The sequence below is a fragment of the Rasamsonia byssochlamydoides genome (assembly GCF_041956645.1).
Source record: "Rasamsonia byssochlamydoides strain NRRL 3658 unplaced genomic scaffold VTN77scaffold_82, whole genome shotgun sequence".
Taxonomy (NCBI): Eukaryota; Fungi; Ascomycota; class Eurotiomycetes; order Eurotiales; family Trichocomaceae; genus Rasamsonia; species Rasamsonia byssochlamydoides.
The window spans coordinates 754-23,353 of NW_027192465.1; the positions used below are offsets into that span (position 1 = coordinate 754).

A 22,600-nucleotide genomic window follows, 5' to 3' on the forward strand; every position below is an offset into this window, starting at 1 on the left:
AAAAGGAAGGTGACTCGTAGGGTGTCGCGTGGAAGATATGGATTTTGGAAAGCAATAAGGTGACTATGAATGGGAAATCAGATAAAAATATCGGGACAGGACAAACACTGAATACTCCACATGCAATGAAGCTCACTAATTATACCAGTAAAGCACATATTGTTCTAGCTGCTGGCCGTTCGAGTTGTAGATACTATACGCAGAATAATCGTTTGAGAACACGATGTGGTAGAGCCAAGGTATGTCTGTCCCTAGTCAGTATCGAGCCAGTAAACAGCAAACGGCTAGATGTCGTCATACCTCCCGTCTTCTGAGGTACTGACCGCCGAAAGTCCAGCAAGACGAACTGTGTTATTTCACCCGATTGAATCCATTTGTGATATCTTCCCCCAGCTTGAAATCGGGCAATATGTTCATCCAAGCTATTTCCATCTCTGAGGCATTCAATGGCCCATCCAACTGACTTCACTCGGAAACCTAGCCGTCCACCCAATGTCTTGCCTGTCCATTCGGAGGAAAGGTATATGTTACCAAGAAGCGTGTAACAGGCCCTGTAAAACTCATCTTGGTATTGCGCTTCTAATGGTCGCGGTTGGGCGCCAGGACCCAACCCTCGTCGTTCGGACTTCAACGCGACAGAACTGAATTTGCGAATCACTGAGAAACACAGATCCTTAGCAGTAGGATACGTATTCAATGGAAATGGGGGAGCCGGGTGAGGAAGGAGGTATTCAACGCATCTTGAAAGGAACTATTAGTAAGTTTTTCATGATCTGCCACCAATAACAGAGACTTACCTTCGATGGAGCATGGAGGAGAAGATATATACTGTCTTAGGATCGACAGCATGTGGATCCCGCGATTCTTCTCCACACAACTCCGCTTGGAGCCATCCTTGTTTATAGCAAATCTCCAGAGGAGAATTTGGCTCCAACTCCCCGTCTACTTGGTTAGACGTGAGAACTTCTTGAAGAAACTGTACAATATCGGGCCGCTTCTGCAAAACATCTTTAGGTGGGAGACCACGCCTGACCACAGATTCATTCATGATGTTGCGAACAAAGTCATCGTGCTGAATAAAATCAAGAGCAACGTCCAATGATACCTCGGATGACGCTTTACGAAAAGGTCTCAGTACCTAAACCAACAGTCAATAAGCCAACTAAGAACAATATTGGATGAAACAGGCAGTGCTAACGTCCGCATTGGCCAATTCATCAAGTGCAGCTTGGACATATGCAGGATGTCCGCTGGTGAACTCCCAGATGTAGTCCACAAGTTCCGCTGATGGAAGGAAGGCTTGCCCGAATTGGCTGTGCGACTTGCATATTCGTTGAACTACGTCATCAAATTCCGCACGACTGAAGAATAAAGCAAGGTCAGGATCTGTGGGTATGCGGCGAATGGAAATTCGCTGCTCTGGCTTGAAATAAAGTGGCGTCGGAGTTCTCGTATCAAGCGACCGCGCAGAAGGTAATCCATATGATGAAAAGAGGGCAATGAAGAGTCCTGCACCTCGTGGTAGGGACTTTATGAGATCGTTCCACAAACTTCCATATTCATATGAGGCTTGAGCCTCATCAATGATCAACAGGCCACGAACTTTCCACCAGTCATCTGTATCGACGGGTCGACTTGTCGCGAAATTAAGAAGTTTCTGATAGGGGGTGCCGGTGCTGAAGCCAGCAGGAAAAGTAAGAGGCCAACTGAATGAAAGTATTTCCAAGTCTGGTCTAACGTTTCTCACGTGCTCTTTAAGGAGGAAGGCAAGACTAGATTTTCCGCTTCCTGGAGTTCCTCGGATATGCACTATTTGGACTTTTTGGATCCGATTCCAGAGGGCAGAGACCGTGCTTTCCCGTCGTGAAAATGTCGGGGAGAGTGGTTGGGCCTGGAATGCGTCTGTATGCGTGATATTTAGCTAGTCTATAAATGAAACAAGTTGTCCATAACTTGAGCCACATCCGAAGGTTGCGGAGCTCGAGTTGACCCTGCATTCTCATGTTGAGAAAGGGGATGTGTGCAGATCCTGCATTCAACATCTCCAACTTCAACTGTGCCCAGCGGAACATCGAATTCGCCTTGGAGGCACGTACAGGGGACGGCAAGTCTCCCGGCAGAAAATGTCCAACTGCAGCGGCCTGACATGACAAGACGTGAAGGCAAACCACCTCCTGGACGGTTCAATATTGTCTTCCCCCGAGGTTCCATATTATGCTGCCCCAGTATGGACGTGCTCGGCTGCTCCCAGTCATCTTTCAGTTGAGACCCAGAGAAGAAAAAGGACCAACCTGTACATGAAGCATATTATAGTAGGTTGTATCGCCCCTCTTTTCTTCAGAAATGCCGATATCTTGGTGAAAGGATTCCAGGCGTTGCGCTCCCGGGCGGCATATTCCATCGTGTTTCTGAGGTCTGTCAGAATCTCGCTCCCAGTCGTCTGGACATTGAGTGAGAAGCTAAAGACGAGCTTCCCGATCACGTCAAATATCAGCTTTGCAGCAGTCTCCTCCATTGAAAACACCTCTCCTGTTTCTGCAAGGCGGTCCAGTGTTGCGCGAAAACGCATTGTCTCGTCCGCGATGGTGCTGACCATGGACTTGACGAACGAGGGCGCAAAGGCAGGAGCCATCATATGATGGAGCCTCTTCCAAGTTGCACCGTTCGCTGCAGCAGTGACATCTTTCCCGAGCATGGGGCGGAGGAAACGATCGACTCCTCATGCATCGGATACGAGCGAACGTTCTCGATCTGCGAGGCAGCATCGGGGTCGATCACGACCATCTGCGCGGGCCCGACTGGCCAGAGGTCGACGTAGAAGATGTCAGGGAGATTATACCGCCGGGCCAGCGCAGTATAGAATACCTGCGGATGGCAATTGGGCGGATAGAATTTGACGATCTCACCGAATAGCTTGGGATTGCCCCATAGGAAGCTATGTGGAGGTTTGGGCTGCAGCCCAACATGTTAAATAGATACGTCTCTGGCTAGGATTAAAAAAAAGTAGAAGAGTTCCTACCAGGTTTTTTTAAAGTCGGCGTTGTTGGATCAGCCTGATTACTACGTAGAGAATCCATGCCGCTCCGAGTGATAGGAGGTACGTGCGCAGCATGCTAACACATGCAGATAGTCTGGAGAAGATTTTCCAAGTCACGAACCTAGGTCAATAATCACATCCGTCTTGAAGGTCGAAAAACAGGTAAGACTTCCAGGAAGACGTTGGGTAATATAGGGAGCTTGTTGTTGGCGTACTCCAACATATCACTAGGCTAGCTCCTGCTTGTAGTTGGTGTAGAATGCTGCGCTCGGCGGAGCTAATCGTTTATTAATAGAATTTTCCATACCAGGCTCAAACTGACCCAGTCAACGAAGTACGCACTCATTCGAGTTATGGGAGGGTGCAGTCAGTCACTGCGATGCCCTCGTCAGTCAATTCCGACTTGTCCAGCCGAAGAACTGCCTAATCCAAAATCTAATATGCGTTGTTCCTTCCTACAGCCTACGTGGGTACAGTCAACCATAGTTATATTATAGAGCATGTTAACTAGCATCTTTCGGGGCCCAATGAAAATCAGGTCAACCCCCTCCTCCCCTGGGCAGAATGAAGGTTCATCATCTATGTAGGCACTGTAGCCAACCGTAAGAGAACCGCCAGGGGTGAGAGTCGACCTTCCAGATACCGACACAAGTACCAGGCACTTTTCCTTGTTCACGATTGCAAACGGGCAAGTGAAATGCCATGCTGTTATTCCCCAGGTCTAGAGAGAGAGAGAGAAGGGTTCAGGATGCGGTAAGCAGAGATCATTCATGATCTACTTCTGCTTAGGCAATGTTTACCTGAGGTAGGCCCATCTCCTGCTTCAGTTCATGAATCTTCGACGCGAGTACTGATCCTCCATACTCTTTGTTGCCTTTCTCGTCCTTTCGGAGGATTATCACATATCGGGGGAGGAGCTCTCTGATTTGATTCACAATGCGATGTGCGCTCTCTTTCAGTGGCACTCGTTTCATAATAATTTCAGGATGAGGCGAAGAGGCTCAACGTGGAACGAATTCGGACGGTGAAGCTAAGCTGTCCTTTAAAGGAATCGCTAGGTAAAAGTCGAGCCCGTCCTGCCGTGGGAGAACCTGCGGTTTACCCCTCCCCCGGCAGTCTTCCGATACCGATATTGTCGCGCAATATTCAATAGAAAATTGTTGAAATAAAGTCAGTGTTTTCTTTGATATCAGGGGATAATATAGTAAACCATTTCCAAGGATCCGCATGCAATAGGACTTTCGGGCGGTCGGCGGGGCTTTTGCGGGGTTTTCTCGGCGGGGTAGATTCCCGATCAGGTGAGACTTAGTATCGTCCCTTTCCAAGTAAGCATCCCTAAGTCTGTAGCGGAGGAGTGCTGTTGAAAGATACCAGGCAATGGGGATGGATACGAACAATATCGAGCAGGATTAAGCTGAGAACAAATTGGAATGCAGGCAAAATGGCCAATTGCTAGTGTGGAAGTACGTCGATCGAATAAGATTTTGGAGTACTATATATCATGTCACATGACAGGTAACTACAGGAAGAAGTGGTGACTGAAGGTCTCTATTGAAATTATACCTGCACATAATTATGGAGCAATGCAGAAAGATATTGGTCAGATAGTAGACCTTCTTCGATTGGTGTGAAATGACCTTGAAAAGCGCCGACTCCTCTGTACTGGCTGTCAAGCTAGCCAGCCTCTTGAGTGCAATCTTTAATTAAGCGAGATTGCCAAGATCGAGATAAGACTGGCAGCTAGACGGGCAACACGGGTAAGTCGGGATGGAGGAGGGCACAATGGTTCAGAAGAGGTTAGCTGTCACCTTTAGCCTGCTCAAGGGCGACTCTCGTGACTTTCAGGATTTTTTACCTGCTCGGAGCTGGGACGAAAGTCCGCGTTGTCAGTTTACTGCCGCCTCGGACTGTTGGAACTACTCCGAAAATCCTGCCGAGAAATTTTCAGGCCACCAAGGGGAAAAAGCGCCCTTTGACAACAACCAGGACAAATTGAGTATAGAATATCCAAACGGCCAGACGGCACGGGCAAACGTTAAACGGGCAGATGATTGTAATTATTAATGTTTAACCCTAATAATACGGTTCCCCGAACTCACTTGCACTGTGGCTAGAATATGACGAAAAATCATATAGAATTCGGAGGGGACCGGGAAGTTTCGCAATGTGGCAGCTAAGGATGAGACTCTGGCCAGACAATCTGTTTAGCGACAAGACTGGGCGTTGATCCGTTATTATTACTTGCCAATTCCCTCCCAACCCTGCATGCTGACTTCGTGATATCACATGGGACTCTGGGGGCTGTGAATTCGTGATGCAGCAGACCCTGGTAGCAGACTGCAGGGCACAGCACGGGACCGTGCGGGTGGTAACGGAGGCACTTTTCATGTCTTGACAAGTTGACTCTTGATTCGTCTTCAAGGGTTGTCGAATCCATTCTCCAGTTCAGCGCGCAAGTGGGTGGCTTAGTTAGATCACAAGAGCCGTTCGATTTGGCGCGGGGCCGTAACTGAAACGTGTAAACTCGTAGTTTCATGATTTCATTTAGTCCCACGATCTAGATCATCGATCTGTCGCTGCAACCCTGCTGCGCCTGGATTGAGGAGTACCTATTATCTGCAAGTGTCGCGAACACGAAGATGCCACAGGCAACGTGGTTAGTCGACATCGCGTAAGGTCTCTGAGCTTTCACCTTGTGAAGCTGGTGGAGTTTGGACCCGTCAGTGAGGCTAGGAGGCTAGATCGCTACGAATTCCATAGGATCTTGAATTCTTGATAATCGCGGGTGGGGCGGCCAGAGCACTGAATATTATGTGCAGACCTGCAAGGTCGGGGTCGCAAAAAGGGAAAGAGCATTTGGCAAGTCATCCACAATCACCAGAAGTGGAAGCCATGGATTACTGCCCGCAGTGTCCTGCCAGCGGTCCCGGATGAGTCACCCCGCCTGCAACCCGGGTTAAAGTCAAGTTAATTTTGCAGAGACACCTACGCAGGACCCCCAGAATACCTGCGTCAAAGTATGGCCCATGCCTGCAATACCCTGGAGAAGTCGCGAAAACGCCCTGGGGAGAGCCCCTCGCAAGGAAGGCACCGCCATTGAGAAAAAAAAATCAAACCTCGAAGATTAAGAAGCTGCGGCTCGGCAGGAGCCAATCAGCATGCCGGAATGGCTATGACTCACACTGCGGCCCGTGTGCCAGAGCGACTAGTCCCAACCCGGCTAGGCGAGGGGCTTCCGCGAACTCTGAGTGGCCGCCAAGTCCGCGGAGGGCCGCTCCGGCAGCTGAGTGGTGCGCGCGGGCCAGGCAAGCAACGCATCCATCGCAGCGTGACCCGCACAATCACGAGCCCATAAGACTGCCTGACTCCCCGAGTCGCTGCCTGGTCCCTTCTTCTTCCTCGCTCTTCTCTTCACCAACCCACAAACCCATCTGTATACACACTTATCAGTTTATTCACCTGGTTTGAAAGAGATTCTACCACCATGGCTGCCTTCTAAGCGCTCAGCTCGCTCCCCGTCGCTCTGTCCCTCTCCACGAGACAGGCAAGATAGATCCCTCGAGGTCTTCGATTATTAATCCCCCCTCAATCAATTCTTTTGCAGAGCATCCCATTTCTGGGCCTCTGAACTTCAGCAGCGCTCCGCGTAGCTCAAGTTCGCCCTCCACGAACACCATTCCAACGTTCGACGTTTCGTCGTTCAACACGGATAACCAACAGCAAACATGGCTTCCTACGCCCCCGCCCCCGCAGCCTCTGGCGCAGTGTCCGAATTTGAACAGCAGCGACAAGATCAGCAGCAGCAACCTGCAGGAGGACTTCGTGCTGTATCCCTCCACCCCGATTTCTCGTCCGCAAGCCAACTGCTGGGACGAACGTGCTCCAGCACCCTCGAGCGCAGCCCATAGATCATTCACCGCAAACAACTCGACCCTGGTCAGCTCTCATCACCGGCGACACACGCTCCATTACGCTGTCAACTGGCACCAGCAGCAGCAACACAATCACCAGCAGGTCTCCGGCTCTCCTGTCCAGGTCCCTCGAGTGACCAAGTTGATTACGCAGTTTACCGGGTTGTCTCCGTCCGCGTCGAATCGGTTTAGTCCATCCAGCCGGAAGCCCCTTGCCCAGCGTCTGTACGCTGCTTCAGTGCCTTCGAATTCCCCACACCCCAATCGCCCTCCGGTCCCTCTGTTCCACAGTGCAGGAAATCTTTCTCAGAATCCGAGTCAGCAATCACAGCATCGTCGAGTCATGTCCGCCTCCACCCTCGCTCAAGGTGAATATCCAGCCCCGCTCCCGTTCTTCCTTCCTCCCGAGTGAGTCAAGCGAAAGCATTCCCCGTACTAACCCCACCTCCTCTCCAGATCTCCCGGATCTCTTCGATCCCACTACCAACCAGTTTATAGACGAGTTCGATTCTCCGGCTGAGCTCACCATGCTTTCTCAACAACCCAGCTTTACTGCCGCTGAGTCCCCGGCAGGCCAGCCTCTGGGCACGGTCTCGCCGAAGGATCTCATGGTGGATGCGTCGGCCCCGCCATCCACTTGCTTCACGGACCTCAGCACTCCGTCCTTTGATTCCCCCGGATTGTTTAGCCACGACACCTCGCCAATGTTCCCGGTCGACCAGGAATTGGGACCCGGTCATGAGGAGTGGGACTCCTTATTTCCTGTCAACGACGCGTTCTCTCTCCCCGTTGACGAGGTGAGCACCGCCATCTCTGCGCTGGCCAAGACTAAGCCGTCCGAATCCCCCATGGTCCGCACGGCTTCCTCACCTGGCGAGTCTCCCAACCCTGGGTCCGGTCGTAGCTCCACCAAACACTCATCGGTATCTGGTGTGAGCTCTCGGAGGAGGGAAAAGCCCTTGCCTCCGATCACCTACGATGCCAATGACCCTGTCGCCGTGAAGCGCGCTCGGAATACCGAAGCCGCCCGGAAGTCTCGCGCCCGCAAGCTGGCGCGACAGGAATCCATGGAGCGTCGCATCGCCGAGCTGGAAAAGAGTCTTGCGGAAGCCGAAAAACGTGAGCAACACTGGAAACAACTCTACCTGAGTCTACGGACCCTGGAGACGACACATTGAGCGACGTCAACCTGTCAACCCTCCTCGACATGACCTTCTATGTTTTTGTTGAATGGCGTTTGTGTATTGCTTGTTTCTCGGATTGTTATGCACTCTTTTGTACAGGGACTGTTTGAGTAGGATGTGTGGTGGTGGGGGCAGAGCCCCTCCTCTCACTCTGGATCTTGTCGGAGTAGCAGTCAGTTCCCTGATTATATGGGTTACCTGATGATGACGCTCCTGGCAAGACACAAAAGTGCTTCAGTATGCTTTTGAATTTTTCTCTTGACATTATGATGATGTCTGTGCCAGTGATATGTGTGGACCTTGTCAGAAGCTTAGTCTTCCAGATTGGACTCTTTATTTTTATTCTTATGGTCATTCCATCATGTTTTTTTTTTGTTTCTTTTTAGCTGTGCCGGTTCTGACGTCTCCTTTGCTGCCCCTTGTATACAGCTTAGGATTGACTCGTGGCCAGCTTCGTTCTCTTGCTGAGTTGGGTTTGTTGATACTATAGGTATTGTTCTGAAATCAAGCCATTTGTCATTCATTAAATTGGTCTCTCGCTCGTAAATCCATACTCTGTACGTAATTCATTGATACTTGTAGTTCATTGGCATCGACAGGTCAAGGTACATAGTAATCTGTGATCAACAATGACGAGTAAGATTCCCTACAGAGTGACGCTAGATAGATAATCTAAGTTGTTCAAACTCCTAGAACGCAGACGCAAGAATCCGCCGTGTCTATTTACCAGCGCAGTACGTCCGTACGTAACTCAGTAAGAAATAGTAGCTAGCCAGTGTAATAGTACTGTGACTGACGGAACAGAAGCTAAGTTCACTCACTCATTACCTACCTAAGGTATGTGTGTATGTACAGTACATGTAGATAGATAGGTAAGCAACCAGCTCAGACTTGCCTTTTTTCCATCAGAAAAACCTCCTGAGATTCCCTAGGTCTATCTTCTCGGTAGAATTTCTCTGTCAATCAACGCACGCAACACGCACGCACGCATGCATACTCGGGTCCAAAAGCCCACCGGGGTGGAGGTAGATAGACCATCCTCTCTCTTCTCTCTTCTTACACACATCCACTCATCTCCATCAATCAGGATTTTTTTTTCCGGCTCAATGAGCACCAGTCTCTCTCCTTTTTTTTTTCGCTCCGCTCTAGGGCAGTGCAGAAAAAAAAAGAACGAGAGAAAAGACGGTGCTTTGGACAGGAAAAAAAATTGATCGATCAAAGAGGGAGAGGGAAAAGGTGAAAGATGTAAGAGGAAAGGAAAGAAAGAGAGGATGGAATGGACTCGAGGAGCGGCAGCAGGTGGTGGTGGTGATTGACAGAGAAACTCAAAGAGAAGAGCCGTACAGATTAGGCAGGGAAGGGAGGTTTCAGAAGTATCTGATTCTTTTGTTCTGTCATCATTGCTGGTGGTTTTGGGGTATGGGGTAACATATCATAAATCATCGCTTGTGTGAAGCGAAGCGTAGCGTAAAGTGATTACTTTGTCTGATGTGAAGAGGGGATAGTTTGAAGGGGCAGAGAGAAAGAAAAAAAAAGGATGTATATCAGCTCAGCACATGCGTCCCCTTGCTTCTCCCACTTTCCATCTTCGCAGTTCGTGAGCCGAACTGGATGGCCCGTTTCTTTTCGCGGGCGACATTCTTCATGCCGAGCTTGAGAGCCAGCAGACGCAGCGCCTTCTTTCCAGGTTCGAGATCTGCGGCTAGATCTGCACCATCTGGTGAGGTATCTTGAGTCACTGGCTGGGATGCGCCAAACCCGCATCTTTCCCATACCGGAGTCCTGGTAGCCCACGCGACGAATTCTTCGTCAAGATAGGGGTAGCGGGCCTCACGGCCCCAGTTCGAAATCACTCGATCGTCGCGACCGAGATTCCGCTTCCCGAGCCGTCCAACATCGAGATCGATCTCGTCGATGAGGCCTTGGAATCCGTCTCGAGTAAAAGCCACGGCGTGGCGAGTATAGCCCGCAAAGAGCTCGTCCGCTCCCAGGCCGGATAAAAGTACTCGGGCAGAGGTGGTATACGGCACTGCATCATCTCTATCGTCTGGCTTTTCTGAGACAACGCCTTGGCCACGTGAAGCGAAGTACAGCGCACATGCTATGGAGAGATCCATTTCCGTATTATGCGGTCTCATCAACTGCTTCACTTCATCTCTGTGCGCTAGAGTCTCACTGTAGGGCACATTTACGGCGACGAATCGCCATGTGCGACCAGGACAAGTTCTCTGCAGCTCAGCATGTCCCGCTCGGCCGGTTATACGGTCCGGACAACTCTCGTAGATCGAGCTCGCCTTCTTTGTCTTGTCCTTGGCCGATGCAGCGACAACACGGGGATTTTCAAAGGCCACATTTAAGAGATCCACAGGCTCACCGATTGGCAGGATGTCGTGTGCCAGCCTAGCGAGAACTGTGCAGTCAAGCCCACCAGAAAACAGCACTGCGATCTTGGCATCGGACCCTGACACCGCAAGCAGTGGTTGTGGCACATTTCGAATGCGCAGTTCAAGGGCACGGCGAAGTTTCTGCTCGAGAATCTCGACACAAGGGGAGTCAAGTGTGAGGGCAGGTGGCTCTCCCGCTGGTAATGCTCGATTCATCGCCGGTATGGGGTTCTTCTGCAAGAATGAGTGATATTAGCACGCAAGACAAGTCATCGTTGCAAGTTAGCTCATCATACAAGAAGGTTCGTAGAAATAGGGTCATCGTATGACCAAGGAATGGTGTCCACCTGGAAAGATATCCGCCCACTACCCCGTTGCTTAATGCATGTAAGATCAATCATGTGCAGCCCGTCAGTTTCAACTTCCTCAAAGGATGTGGAAGAGGTCCCTTCAAAGACACTGCAGACCGTGAAATTGCCACACTCATCAAGGCCTTGGAGAAGGGACCTTCTCCCCAGGCAATCTCGACTGAAAAAAAGCTTCGAGTGCAATCCATCGTAGAACACGAAAGAGAAAGGGCCTGAGATGCTACTAATGAAGCCGGTTAGCCTTTCAATAGCGTCCTCAGAACGAACCTCTCCTCCATTCTCTGCGGCAGGATTTATCGTCGCTTCAAGAAAATTTTTAAAAATCACTTCGGTGTCGTTTCCACAGATACGTTCGCCAGCAATTTTCCATGCCTCTCCATTCCAACAAAGCACGGACTGGCTGTGAGCATCAACGAGAGGTTGAGGCTGAAGATGATCGCCTCTCAGTGCAAGCACTGTCGAGACAAAAGTCAGATACACTGGAAGTGTTTCTGTTTCCCCAGCCCCGTGGACATCTTCACGTGGGCACGCAAGCTGAACAATGTGAGTCTGGAAGTTGTCTGGTCCTCTGCTTTGTAGCCAAGATCGGGTCTTATCACTAGGAAGCACAGGCCTTGTTGTGCTCAAGGAGAAGAATATGCCACACATAGCAGCGTTAAAGCTACCATGGGAGGCTCTGCGAGAGCTGAGGACCTGTAATGCAAGTGTTTAGTTAATTTTACAGATGCATGGCGTTCGATGGAGGCGGCGGCTCTCGGCATAACGATGATCCTGCGGCTTTGGGGAAATCCAAAGTGGGCTCGATCATCGGATTCGGCATATTGGCAATCCACAGTCTCCACTCGAGTTGGTTGCTAGGTACGGACTACTGTAGGTACACTTGGAACTCTTGCCATCTGTGAGGGTAGACATTCTTATGCAGACTGACTACATTACTGTCTGCAGGGCTGGCGTTCTTTCCTCAGAATGCTCTGCTACCCCGCCTGATCCTCTTGTGCGGACAATCCAGTGATCTCATTGCCTGTCGACGTCTCGCGGGCGGTAGCTTATGTCCACCCCAGACAATCTTCCCTTGTCCTCTACGTCCGAGGAGACCACAACAGAAACTTCGGAGGGAAACGGGGCGCAGGTCGGTTTGACGAAATTGCGCGGTGCCTCTCCCGAACGACATGAAATTCGCGACGGCCCTGAAGTCCATGGTACGATGGAGACCGACGACGGTGATCAACGATCGTCGACCATGAAGGAACCAGCATCCCAGACGGGCTCTGGGGACGTTCCCAGCCGTCATGGGCAACTAGATCCTGAAGAGCTGCGAAGACTCTCTATTTCGTCGAAAAAGCCGGAGCCTTTACACCTCCAAACCCACCTCGATACTCCGCCTCCTCCACCAAAGAAAGACGAGCCGTACATCGATCCAACCCCACAAACTCCACAAGCACCACGGTCCCCGGCGAAGGTAGCACCGGAATATACAGAAAAAGAGCTTCCGGATGTACCAAAGGATGGAGAGAATGGCGACGCCCAGGAGGACGAGCGTGAGGGTCGAAAGCGCGAGGAGAAGCAGCCGGAAATCCAGAGCATCATGGAGCAGTTCTCCGATAAGACAAAAGGCCCCAAGGAGAATGAGATCATGTCTCCGCGTCTGGAGTTGGCGGCACAAAGCCAGTTCCCTCCACGGAGGTCAAGCCTTCAACCTCTCAAAATCACCACTAACGTCCCGCGGGTTAGCTCATCTAGTAGAGCACAACCAGCACCGTCTCCTATCATCAGACAAACTCAATCGGCGTCTCTGATTGAAACACCGGTTACACCGCGATCCGCGACTTCCCTGACAGGGCCGCCGCCGCCTGAACCAGAGCCTGACCAACCATTCGACTTCCATCGATTTCTCGAGCAACTTCGGCATCGCACGGCAGATCCTGTCGCCAAGTTTCTTCGTTCTTTTCTTAACGAGTTTGGTAAGAAGCAATGGCTGGTACATGAGCAGGTCAAGATCATTAGCGACTTTTTGGCGTTCATCACAAACAAAATGGCTCAATGTGAAGTCTGGAGGAACGTGTCGGATGCTGAATTCGACAACGCCAAGGAAGGAATGGAGAAATTGGTCATGAACAGATTATACTCTCAGACATTTTCTCCGGCAATCCCGCCTCCCCCGACGATACCGAGAAGCGCTAGTAGGAGCAAGCGGAGAGAACTAGAGAGACTCCATGGACCGGGGAGACGTGGTCAGCATCAGGAAGACGTTGAACGCGACGAGATCCTCGCCCAAAAGATTCGAATATATAGTTGGGTGAGAGAGGAACATCTAGACATTCCACCAGTGGGTCCCCATGGTCGTCGCTTTTTAAATCTCGCACAACAAGGTAAGGCGTGCGCAACACTTGATGGCTCATGGGTTCTTCTAACTACCGTTCTTCAGAGCTCTTGAAGATCAAGGGGTATCGAGCTCCTCGAGACAAGGTTATTTGCATTTTGAATTGCTGCAAGGTTATCTTTGGTGAGTATCTGTCCTCGAATGTCCAGAAGCACAAAAGCGGCTAATTCTCATCCCCTTGTAGGCTTGCTGAAGCATTCCAAAAACCCCGACACATCAGCAGATTCATTCGTTCCCCTTCTGATTTTGGTCGTATTAAAAGCCAACCCGGAGCATTTAGTCTCCAATGTCCAGTACATCCTTCGCTTCCGTAACCAAGAAAAGCTGGGAGGTGAAGCAGGATATTATCTTTCTTCATTGGTACGTATCTAGCGCACAGCATGTCAAGCCACAGGTCTAACCATATATCTAGTCCGGAGCTATTCACTTTATCGAGACGCTGGATCGTACAAGCTTGACCGTGAGTGACGAGGAGTTTGAAAGGAATGTCGAGGCTGCAGTACAAGCTATCGCTGAAAGCAATCGCGAGGCTGAAGCTGCTGCAGCTGCGTCAAACTCTGTTGAGCCCAACAGGGCTGCTGTTAGCACAGAAGTCACACCGCGCAATTCTGCCGAAGGGGAACGTTATCCTCAACGGAAGGATGGAGCGACCTCAGTAGAGGAGGATAATACACCTGTAGCTGGACTTTTGCGCACAATCCAGAAACCACTGTCTACGATTGGGAGGATTTTTTCCGACGAGCCAGACTCTCCGCAAGAGCGAAGAATTCAGCAACCTACCGGTCCACCGCCAGTCACGGCATCTCGACCTTCCCCTGAAGGGTATCCGCCACCGGGTAGTAATGTCGAAGAACGCAGGCCCGGAGACCCGTCAAGGAGATCAGCTACGCAGAGACAGACTACTTTCGATGCCGAGGAGGCTGCTGCGCGACAGGCCAGCGCGGAAGCAGCAGAAGCCCGGAGAATCCAACGTGCGGAACATAACGATGTGGTAGAGTAAGTGCCCTCAACATCATTTATTTGACTTGGGCCTTGTTAACCAGGACCAGAACACTATGTGGGATGTTCCCGAATCTGGATAGAGAAGTTATTGATGACGTGGTCCGGATGAAGGAGGGCAGGTGAGTTTGCGCCCACACAGTCTGACAGGTTTCAGCAGAGAACTAATGATCCCACAGGGTCGGTTTAGCGGTGGATGCATGTCTTGCTCTCAGCGCCGAGTAGATGTTTTTGTCTCGCAATCACTGGAGATTGCATCTCGTTATGAATTGTTACAGGCGTTCTGCATAGTATCCTGGATTATAATTTCTTCCATACCCAATGGCTAGGATTAGAAACATTATACAGTAATGAATCAACTGGCACTGGAGGAGGCATCAGAAAGATTCTCAGTAGATTCTGCCTCGCGATGGTCCTATATTGACCCGCGTTTTCGGTCCTTGGTCTGCAAGCTTTCTTGTTTTCTTTTTCCTTTTTTAGATATCATCAGGAAATTTCCAGTACACGGCTACTTCATCTTTAATTCAGTTCCTTTTCTAGTAAGACAGAGCGTGGCAAGCCGCAAGCCACAAGTTGGCAACGGCTCGTTTGTTGCCTCAGGCAGAAATTATTCTGGAATGAAGCGCATCTCGTAGAATCTTCTCGGATCACGGGTGGCGTTGCGCCGTTGCCACTCGGAACCTGTCGGAGCCGATCCGAAACACAACCAATCACCTCTCAGGATCACCAAGATCACCTTCTCGCTTAATTCCCCCATCTAGGCAACTCGCTTAGCCGTTAGCGTCGCCTTAGAGTGGTCGGCAAAGGTATAAATATCTCCTCCTCCCCCCCGACCTTTTGGAACTTTTCTTTCTTTCTTTTCCTCATACTTACCTTGTTTGGGTGGCTGCGATCAAGAAGGCGGTCCACCACGGATTGGTCCCTGCATTGCACAGCGCGGCGGAACAATCCGTCCAACGGCCTTCGGGTCATTGGCAGGCGTATTCTTTGGCCCCTTTCCTTTCACTCGAATGAGTGGAACCTCTCTTTTTCATCAGTTCTCGGCCAGTGGCTGGGGGTTGAAGAAGAAGTTCGTAGTACGAGGGGTGGTTACTGTAGAGCCTTGTTGGCAAGTATCTTGCGCGTGATACGTGCCTGAGGCTGTACTCCCTACACGTGAAATTTTTGGACAACAGGTTGTATTATGTTGGGTTTTGCTGTGTGCTTGACGGTCGCATCTGGCGTGTCGATAGTAGGCCTTGTTCTTTTCAACTCCGAAGCAGCTCTAGTCGATTAAATTAGTGTTCGAGTCCGTACTGTAGAGTTGAGAGGTGGAAGCTTCTCAACTGGTAATTCTTGGTGGTTTTCGGTTAGATCCAAAGTGACGTCGGGAGGTCCACAACTTGCCGCAACGCGTCGCCGCCACCTTGCTGAGTATTAAAGGACTCGCTGGCCCAACCAACGCCACAGAACAGTTCGTGTGTTCTCTCCCTGTTGATACCGCTCAAATCATCTCGAAAAACTCACTTATTTATCATTTCTCTTCCAGCAGGAACTGGACTTCTTCACGTTTAACTAACATCGCGTTAATTACCTTCTCACTGGCCACCATGCCCGTCCAGACGGTCAGTGCTGATTCCAACCCCAAAAACACCAACGCCAACCCCCTGTTCACGGGCGACGTCCGTCCGACTGGCAGCGCTGGCGCTGCTTCTCTGGAAGCGCTCACTTCCATTCCGGAAGGAGGCCATGCACGACTACCGGGCGCTGGCAGTGGCGGCACGGTCTATGCTGGCTCAAACCAAGCCGAAGGCGAAGATAATGGAAACCCGCCAAGCGCACGTGTGTTGAGTAAGGACGAGGCAGACCGGCTGTATGAAGAGAACATCGAGGAAGAGTACGCGAAGAGAGAAGGTGGTGCTTGAGAGGTTATTATTATGGTGACACCTGCGATATGATGATGACGATGATGATGGGCTACAATGAGTTGGGCTTCAGAGATTGACGCATCTTGTCTATACTCGCCATTACAGTTGACTATGCTGCATATGCTACAATACTGAGCAAAACGAAATGACATTGATGAAGAACTTGGACTCAATATCTGTGGTGTGATGACACTCTTTTTGTCTCGAAAATGTCACGGATTCTACTGTGGGGTAAAGATCGTGAAATTCCTGCGTACTTTGCGCACCGCGCGCTGTAGTCTGCAATACTCGTAGTAACTCGATTCATCGATAGGGTCGACACTCGACAGTCGACCCCTTAATTTAAGATCGACAGGAACATCAAAATGAACAACCAATCCGAATCCTGGAGATGTCGCCAAGCCCTGATCGAAAGCAAATCACACCTTCACGTTCCAATAAGCTCGCAGTGCCTCCGAATTCCCCGCGGATTGTGCAGCCAAAGAGGACCAGGCAGAGAACCACCTGCCAGACTACGAGCTCTGGTTCTTGAACACAGACAGTGGACACCCACCGCGCTGTTCCCCACACGATCCGCGCTTTGGCTCTGCTTGTTCGGCCTCATTTGCCCATCCGGATTCCGGACAGAAGTTCGCGACAATTTCTCCTCGTGTTCCAGACTTGAGGGTTTGATTCCGGTGGAGGTTTGAAGGGCTGAAGTGGAATGGATTCAACTCAACTGGCCAATGGCTTTCCCCCTAGCATTGGAGGAAGCATCATGGCATGCCAATCCCATTCGCAAGCAGGTGGGCCAAAAGGGTCTCTAAGAATAACAATAGTAGTGACAATCAAACACCGGCCAACACTAAGGACAGCCGTGGCTGAGTCCTTGCCAGGGCAGGAGTATCATTCACCAGTGATCCGTATTACTACTACTTCTGACTCCCAGCTCGTTTAAAAGAAGCTGTTGCCCCTTTTTGCTTGAATCGATTCTTGTCGCCTTACATACTCTCACCCAAGCCGAATAACCTTTGAACCCTGAAATCAGTCAAGTCGTATCTAGATAGCAGAGAATACCCTCGCCACGCCATCAAAATGCAGTTCAAATCCGTTGCAGCGCTTCTCCTGTCTGCTGCTGCCACCACTGCTGTGGCTCAGTAAGTCGATACCTACCAGTTCCATGTCCTTGGTTGGAGCTAACTGCTTTCTTCAAGGGAAATCACTCCTCCTCCGGCTTCTATCATGAGCGTCCTGGAGACCGCCTTGCCCACCTCCGTCTTAACGCAGTTGACCAACCCCAGCGCCGTGTCCTCCATCGTGAGCCAAGTCGCGCACGGCTCCATTCCTGGCTGGCTTGAGAGCCTCCCTCCCAACGTTCAGGGCTACCTTGCGACTGCGTACGCCGGCGTCGCCACTGCTCTTCCGTCCTCTGCCGCTGCTGGTCTTTCGGCTGGTGAGAGCCTCATCTCCGGCGCTCTGTCTGCTGCCACCGCGACCGGTTCTGCCGGCTCTTCTGCTGCGACTGGCTCTTCTGGTGCTGGCTCTTCCTCTGCTGTTGCCCACAGCGCTACCTCTACTGGTGGTGCTCCCGCTGCTACTGGTGCCCTGGCTATGGGTCTCGCGGGTGTTGCCGGTGTGCTTGGTCTTGCTGTTGCGCTGTGATTCTGACGTGAGGCATCTCTATGGCCAAGTGAATGCCGGGACGGTAAATTTGGGTAGGAAGCAGGGGTTTTTATTCTGACAATTATTTTTTTTTCCCTTTTTCTTGCTTGATATACCTTAATTAGTTTGCCAATCGATTTAGATTCGACAAGTCACCAGTTATCGGATGAACTGCACTTGCTGTACGATTAAGATACACATTTCTTAATTTCTACAAATATGAGCTATATCCATTTTTTTTATTCGATAGCTATAACTCAGCAACCATGATATGCTACAGGTTTAATCAATCTACGCAGAATCCTAAGAGGATATGGAACATCGAGATGGATCTTTCGTCCAGCGCTGGAATTTCTTGTCTTGATAAAAGTCTACTCCTGGTACCTACAGGACTTTTTTTTTTCTTGCACATATCTGTCGACGAGACTTAGGCGCGCGATACCAATGAAATGGGGAAATGGAGTCATACGTAAAACGAAATAGTAGGTCGTGACTCGTCAAGTCTTGACTATTCACTTACTCCATTGGACATTATTCACAATTAATCTAATTAATTAATGTCAAGCGCTCCCTGCGTAGGAAGGAAAACCCTTCAAAATAACGGACAAACGACGTCATAGGTTTTATAGATAGCATAGTTAGGTACGAAGTTTACGGACTCATCGAGCATCCTGATCCTATCGATAAGTGTACTGTCTCCATAACCTTATCAGACTGACAGTATGAAGTAGTGTACTCTGTAAGACCGGCTCGTTTTAAATTTAAAAATAATGCTTCTAGAAGATAAGTATGGAGTATGGAGATGAGACTTGGTCACGCGATACCAACGAAATGGGAAATGCAATCATAAGATGGAAGAGTGGGTCATTAGGTCTCAACTATTCACTTCATTGATTTATATTCTATCATTCACATTTAATCTAATTATTAGTTAAGGTCAATTCAATGCTGAAGCTGAAGGTGAATAAAATTCCCTGACTAGGAAACCCTTCAAAATAATGCACAACAACATCATACATTTTATAGGTAGCATAGTATATTGACTCAGAGCATCCTGATCCTATCGATAAGTGTAGTGTGGTGTCTCCATAACCTTATCAGACTGACAGTAGAGTACGGAGTATTCCGTACTCCATAAGACCGGCTCATTTCAAAGTAATGCTTCTAGAAGATACCTTAAGTACCTAGGTACTCGATCGATCACGTGGGTTTGTGAATATAACCTTGGATGTGGGCAAGATAATAATGATATATATTATTAGGTACCAGCTCCAATCGGCATGCCTCAGCTACCTAGGTAGGTAGTTGAATTACCAGTCATGCAAAGATGTTGTAAGCGCCATATAAGGCTCAGAGTGAATAGATTCAACTATTCACTACAGAATCTGCTATCAAGCACTCACTCGACTCGATACAATCTGGATAATGTGCATACCTAGAGAATCCTCGATCAGAGGGAGGGGAGATTTGATGATCAGGTAGGTATGTTTATGTCGACCAAATAAACCCCTTTCCTGTTCCAGTTGATAAAAAACACATGTCCATTCCAATACTGGAGAAAATTCCTTTTCGTTCTTTTATATCAACAGAGCTAATTATATAGATTCGGCAGGAGCACCGATCAATTCGCACAGATGTCCGACACACCGACCATGGTACGAAAACAACCTAGAAGTTTAGTTTTACTACTACGAACCGAACCCCTTCAGAAGGAAGTTCAGAGACGCGGTGAAGCCGTTCGTTACCTAGCTACATTACCTGTACAGCATTTCCAAATTCCCGGTTCCGAGAAATCCCCGACAGAAAAACTTAGGACGTCGATGCTAGCCTCATTCTGATATAGTAGCGGTGACGGCGCAAAGGCACGGTCCAATAATACTTACTCATGGCGCCATTTAGCGCTTCATCGCGCGATTAATAAGGTGTGCGTTAGTGTTGGTATCAGAAATCAATGACTTACTATCTAATAAATACTCTGTACCTAATTTTTTGTTTCGTTTCATGTCGCCATGGCTGGGAGCTGGCCAATGAGTGAAATTGTCTGTTTACGGAGTACTTTACGGAGTACTCCGTAGTTTAGATTGCTTGAATGCAAATCCTCCGATCACTCTGACGCATCTCGAGAAATGGCGCATGCATCAAGCCAAGGTGCATGGTTGACAGGGGTAATATATCGCTCAAGACCAGAAAGGGAGAAAGTCGGATCTAATAGGTATATGCTACCGGTCTACCGGAGTCACGAACGCACAAGCCATTATATCGACATAATCTGATCCCTTATTGAGGGATTTTTGGATCTCCTAAGTGTCCTACGGGAGATCCTACGGGAGATATTTCCTGAGCTGCATCTCTGGCAGACGATCAGACCAGACCAGACCAGATTGATGGCTCCTACTGCAATCGAATATCACATTCAATTTAGCATCCCGTCGGCAAAGATGCCGACGCCGGTACGAAGTTAATAGTTACCTAGGTACGGTGTGCCTAGGCAGGTACGACATCAGCTGGACCCACTATTGGGCTGTCAGTCTGTCACTGGTGCCTTATAAAAATCCATTGCACTGTCTAGGTTGGTAGGTAGGATTCTAGGTACGTGTAGGTACGTACTTACATCGACTGTTTACCTACTCCGCCATCTTTATCTCGCCACTCTCCTCTCCTCTTACCTTCGACAGTCCCTTGTGTTCAGTTGACTGTCTGGAAGCAAACGTCGTTCTTTAAGCTGCTGTCAATTATTGAATTGCTTTCATACGTCTCTCTCTCTCTTTCCCACCTCTCCACTCTGATAATTGTTAATCTGCAATTTACCTACCTCTCAAGTCGCGCTGGTCTACGTGAGTAACTTGAAGAAAATGTCTTAATTATCGTCGCATACTGACCCTGACAGCAATCCACTGAAGTCAGTGTCACTACAAACAGTCGATCTTCATCAATCAATCCTCTTCCTCTTTCTTCTCTCACAACAAAACGAACGAAATGCTCATCACACGCGGCATCTCCCTGACCAATTTCCTCGTCGCCTCCTCCGCGCTCGCCTTTCAGGTCTTCGTCTTGTACCCGTGGCACAAGCAGCTGGACGACAGCTTCGACGCGCTCAAGAAGGAGCACCTTCGACTTCTGCGCAAGATTGAGGGCCTGCCGGAGCAGCAAAGCAATTCGAAGGTATCTTCGTGACGAGATCAATATGGAGATGGTAGTTCTCTAGGGGTTGGTTGTTAGTGGGTGGTTTGTGGTAATAATCTTTCTATCTGCTTGTGTTCAGGCCTGGTCTGGTTCATGGAAGGATAGAGAAAAAGGGCACATGCATAGACACACACACGCACAGGGCACAGAAGATAGACCATAGTTAATTAGATGATAGATTTGTTTTTTTTTTCTTCATATTCTTCTGGAAGATGTTCGCTCGAATGAATAATATTGGCCACCATCATCGACAAATATTTCTGTAAAGTTTTTACTACCGCGGAGATACCCCGTACTTCCAAGATCCAAGGAACCAGAAAGGGAAGGAGAGCACGGAAATCGCCGAATTTACGCCGACGGAAATACATGCGAAATTCCGTCTGTAACAATAATACATACACAATCTATGAACCCATCACAAAGTGAACTTTTATCATTGACCCAGAATCTTAAGATTCTGTGATTTATGGTTATTACTTTTGGCGAAAATCAAATACCCTTTCAACCGACTTCTGTCTCTTTTGAGAGAAAGCTTTTTTTTTTTAATTTGCATCTCAATCAGTTTCTTTGCCACCAGAGAATGTCCTCCTCCAGTGGGGTCTGGTTTTTTGGCGCTAATACGGAGTACTCCGTATGGAGTATACACACAGAGGAGATGATATATCGATAAGCAGTTGAAATCCACATTTTTCTTTCCCGGTTTCTACCAGCACTCTGCAAGACACACTCTCACAGATTGAAACAATACAGACAGGCAATAGTGATCTCTTTTGAAAATTTCTTGTTTATCTTTCAACTTCAGCTACCATGTCCAAGTTCGAAAAGGCGCTTCACGCAATTGATGAAGCGCACGCGCAAGATCCCAACCTGGTCACTGTCACCGACAGCAACGGGGTCGAGCAACAGGTCCCCTACGAACTCCACTACGCGAACAAGATGACCAAATACCTGGCGCAATGCGACCCGGACGCATCAGAGGCCCTGCGCCTGGCCGTTCGCGCCCAGCATCTCCGCCGCTGGGAGGTGCCCCGGAGCTCGTACCCGCAGACCAAAGCCGGGTATTTTGCCTGGCGAACGGTCCTCAAGAACCGCCAGGCCGAGCAGGCGGAGAAGATCTGCCTCGAGTGCGGGTACTCGGCCGAGGAGGCCGGGCGCGTGGCGGCGCTGGTCCGCAAGGAGAATCTGAAGAAGGATCGCGAGACGCAGACGCTGGAGGATGTCGCCTGCTTGGTGTTTCTGGACGATCAGTTCGAGGAGTTTGAGAAGGCCCATGATGAGGAGAAGATCATAGGCATCTTGAAGAAAACCTGGGGGAAGATGTCGGATAAGGGCCATGAGCTGGCGCTCAAGATTGACATGTCGGATCGCGCGAAGGCGTTGGTCAGTAAAGCGTTGGCTGGCTGAGTCGTCAAGTCGAGATGACGACGAGATGAGGCGACGGTTGAGTTGATCGTACTGGAGAGATTCAAAGTTTTACGAGCACAAGAGAGACTGGATTGGAAAGAGATGCTTCATGCTGATTCTATTGCATGTCTGACTACCGACTATGCCCGAACCTAACCCATTCCCGTGACCCTAACGCCTGGATATCAACCATGAAAGCAGC

The 22,600-nt window shown here is 49.6% G+C and overlaps 7 protein-coding genes across 7 annotated transcripts; 5 read left to right on the forward strand and 2 right to left on the reverse strand.

Annotated features, from left to right (window-relative positions):
• Positions 1–7,475: 7,475 nt before the first annotated feature.
• VTN77DRAFT_9094 (uncharacterized protein) lies at positions 7,476–8,126 on the forward strand (the record flags this gene model as incomplete). The annotated part of the gene is made up of 1 exon (XM_069425664.1): positions 7,476–8,126. The coding sequence occupies one exon, from the start codon at positions 7,476–7,478 to the stop codon at positions 8,124–8,126; it is 651 nt and encodes a 216-aa protein (XP_069274134.1).
• A 1,550-nt stretch (positions 8,127–9,676) lies between these two features.
• On the reverse strand, positions 9,677–10,917 carry VTN77DRAFT_9095 (uncharacterized protein; the record flags this gene model as incomplete). The annotated part of the gene is made up of 2 exons (XM_069425665.1): positions 9,677–10,750; positions 10,813–10,917. 2 exons carry the CDS (start codon positions 10,915–10,917, stop codon positions 9,677–9,679), a joined length of 1,179 nt encoding a protein of 392 aa, XP_069274135.1.
• Positions 10,918–11,612: 695 nt separating this feature from the next.
• VTN77DRAFT_9096 (uncharacterized protein) lies at positions 11,613–11,896 on the forward strand (the record flags this gene model as incomplete). Its single annotated transcript, XM_069425666.1, has 2 exons — positions 11,613–11,758; positions 11,830–11,896. 2 exons carry the CDS (start codon positions 11,613–11,615, stop codon positions 11,894–11,896), a joined length of 213 nt encoding a protein of 70 aa, XP_069274136.1.
• Positions 11,897–11,932: 36 nt separating this feature from the next.
• On the forward strand, positions 11,933–14,488 carry VTN77DRAFT_9097 (uncharacterized protein; the record flags this gene model as incomplete). Its single annotated transcript, XM_069425667.1, has 6 exons — positions 11,933–13,253; positions 13,310–13,387; positions 13,449–13,624; positions 13,677–14,260; positions 14,314–14,385; positions 14,443–14,488. 6 exons carry the CDS (start codon positions 11,933–11,935, stop codon positions 14,486–14,488), a joined length of 2,277 nt encoding a protein of 758 aa, XP_069274137.1.
• A 382-nt stretch (positions 14,489–14,870) lies between these two features.
• On the reverse strand, positions 14,871–15,235 carry VTN77DRAFT_9098 (uncharacterized protein; the record flags this gene model as incomplete). The annotated part of the gene is made up of 2 exons (XM_069425668.1): positions 14,871–15,020; positions 15,137–15,235. 2 exons carry the CDS (start codon positions 15,233–15,235, stop codon positions 14,871–14,873), a joined length of 249 nt encoding a protein of 82 aa, XP_069274138.1.
• A 2,009-nt stretch (positions 15,236–17,244) lies between these two features.
• On the forward strand, positions 17,245–17,811 carry VTN77DRAFT_9099 (uncharacterized protein; the record flags this gene model as incomplete). Its single annotated transcript, XM_069425669.1, has 2 exons — positions 17,245–17,306; positions 17,364–17,811. 2 exons carry the CDS (start codon positions 17,245–17,247, stop codon positions 17,809–17,811), a joined length of 510 nt encoding a protein of 169 aa, XP_069274139.1.
• A 3,990-nt stretch (positions 17,812–21,801) lies between these two features.
• Positions 21,802–22,398, forward strand: VTN77DRAFT_9100 (uncharacterized protein; the record flags this gene model as incomplete). The annotated part of the gene is made up of 1 exon (XM_069425672.1): positions 21,802–22,398. The coding sequence occupies one exon, from the start codon at positions 21,802–21,804 to the stop codon at positions 22,396–22,398; it is 597 nt and encodes a 198-aa protein (XP_069274140.1).
• Positions 22,399–22,600: the final 202 nt, after the last annotated feature.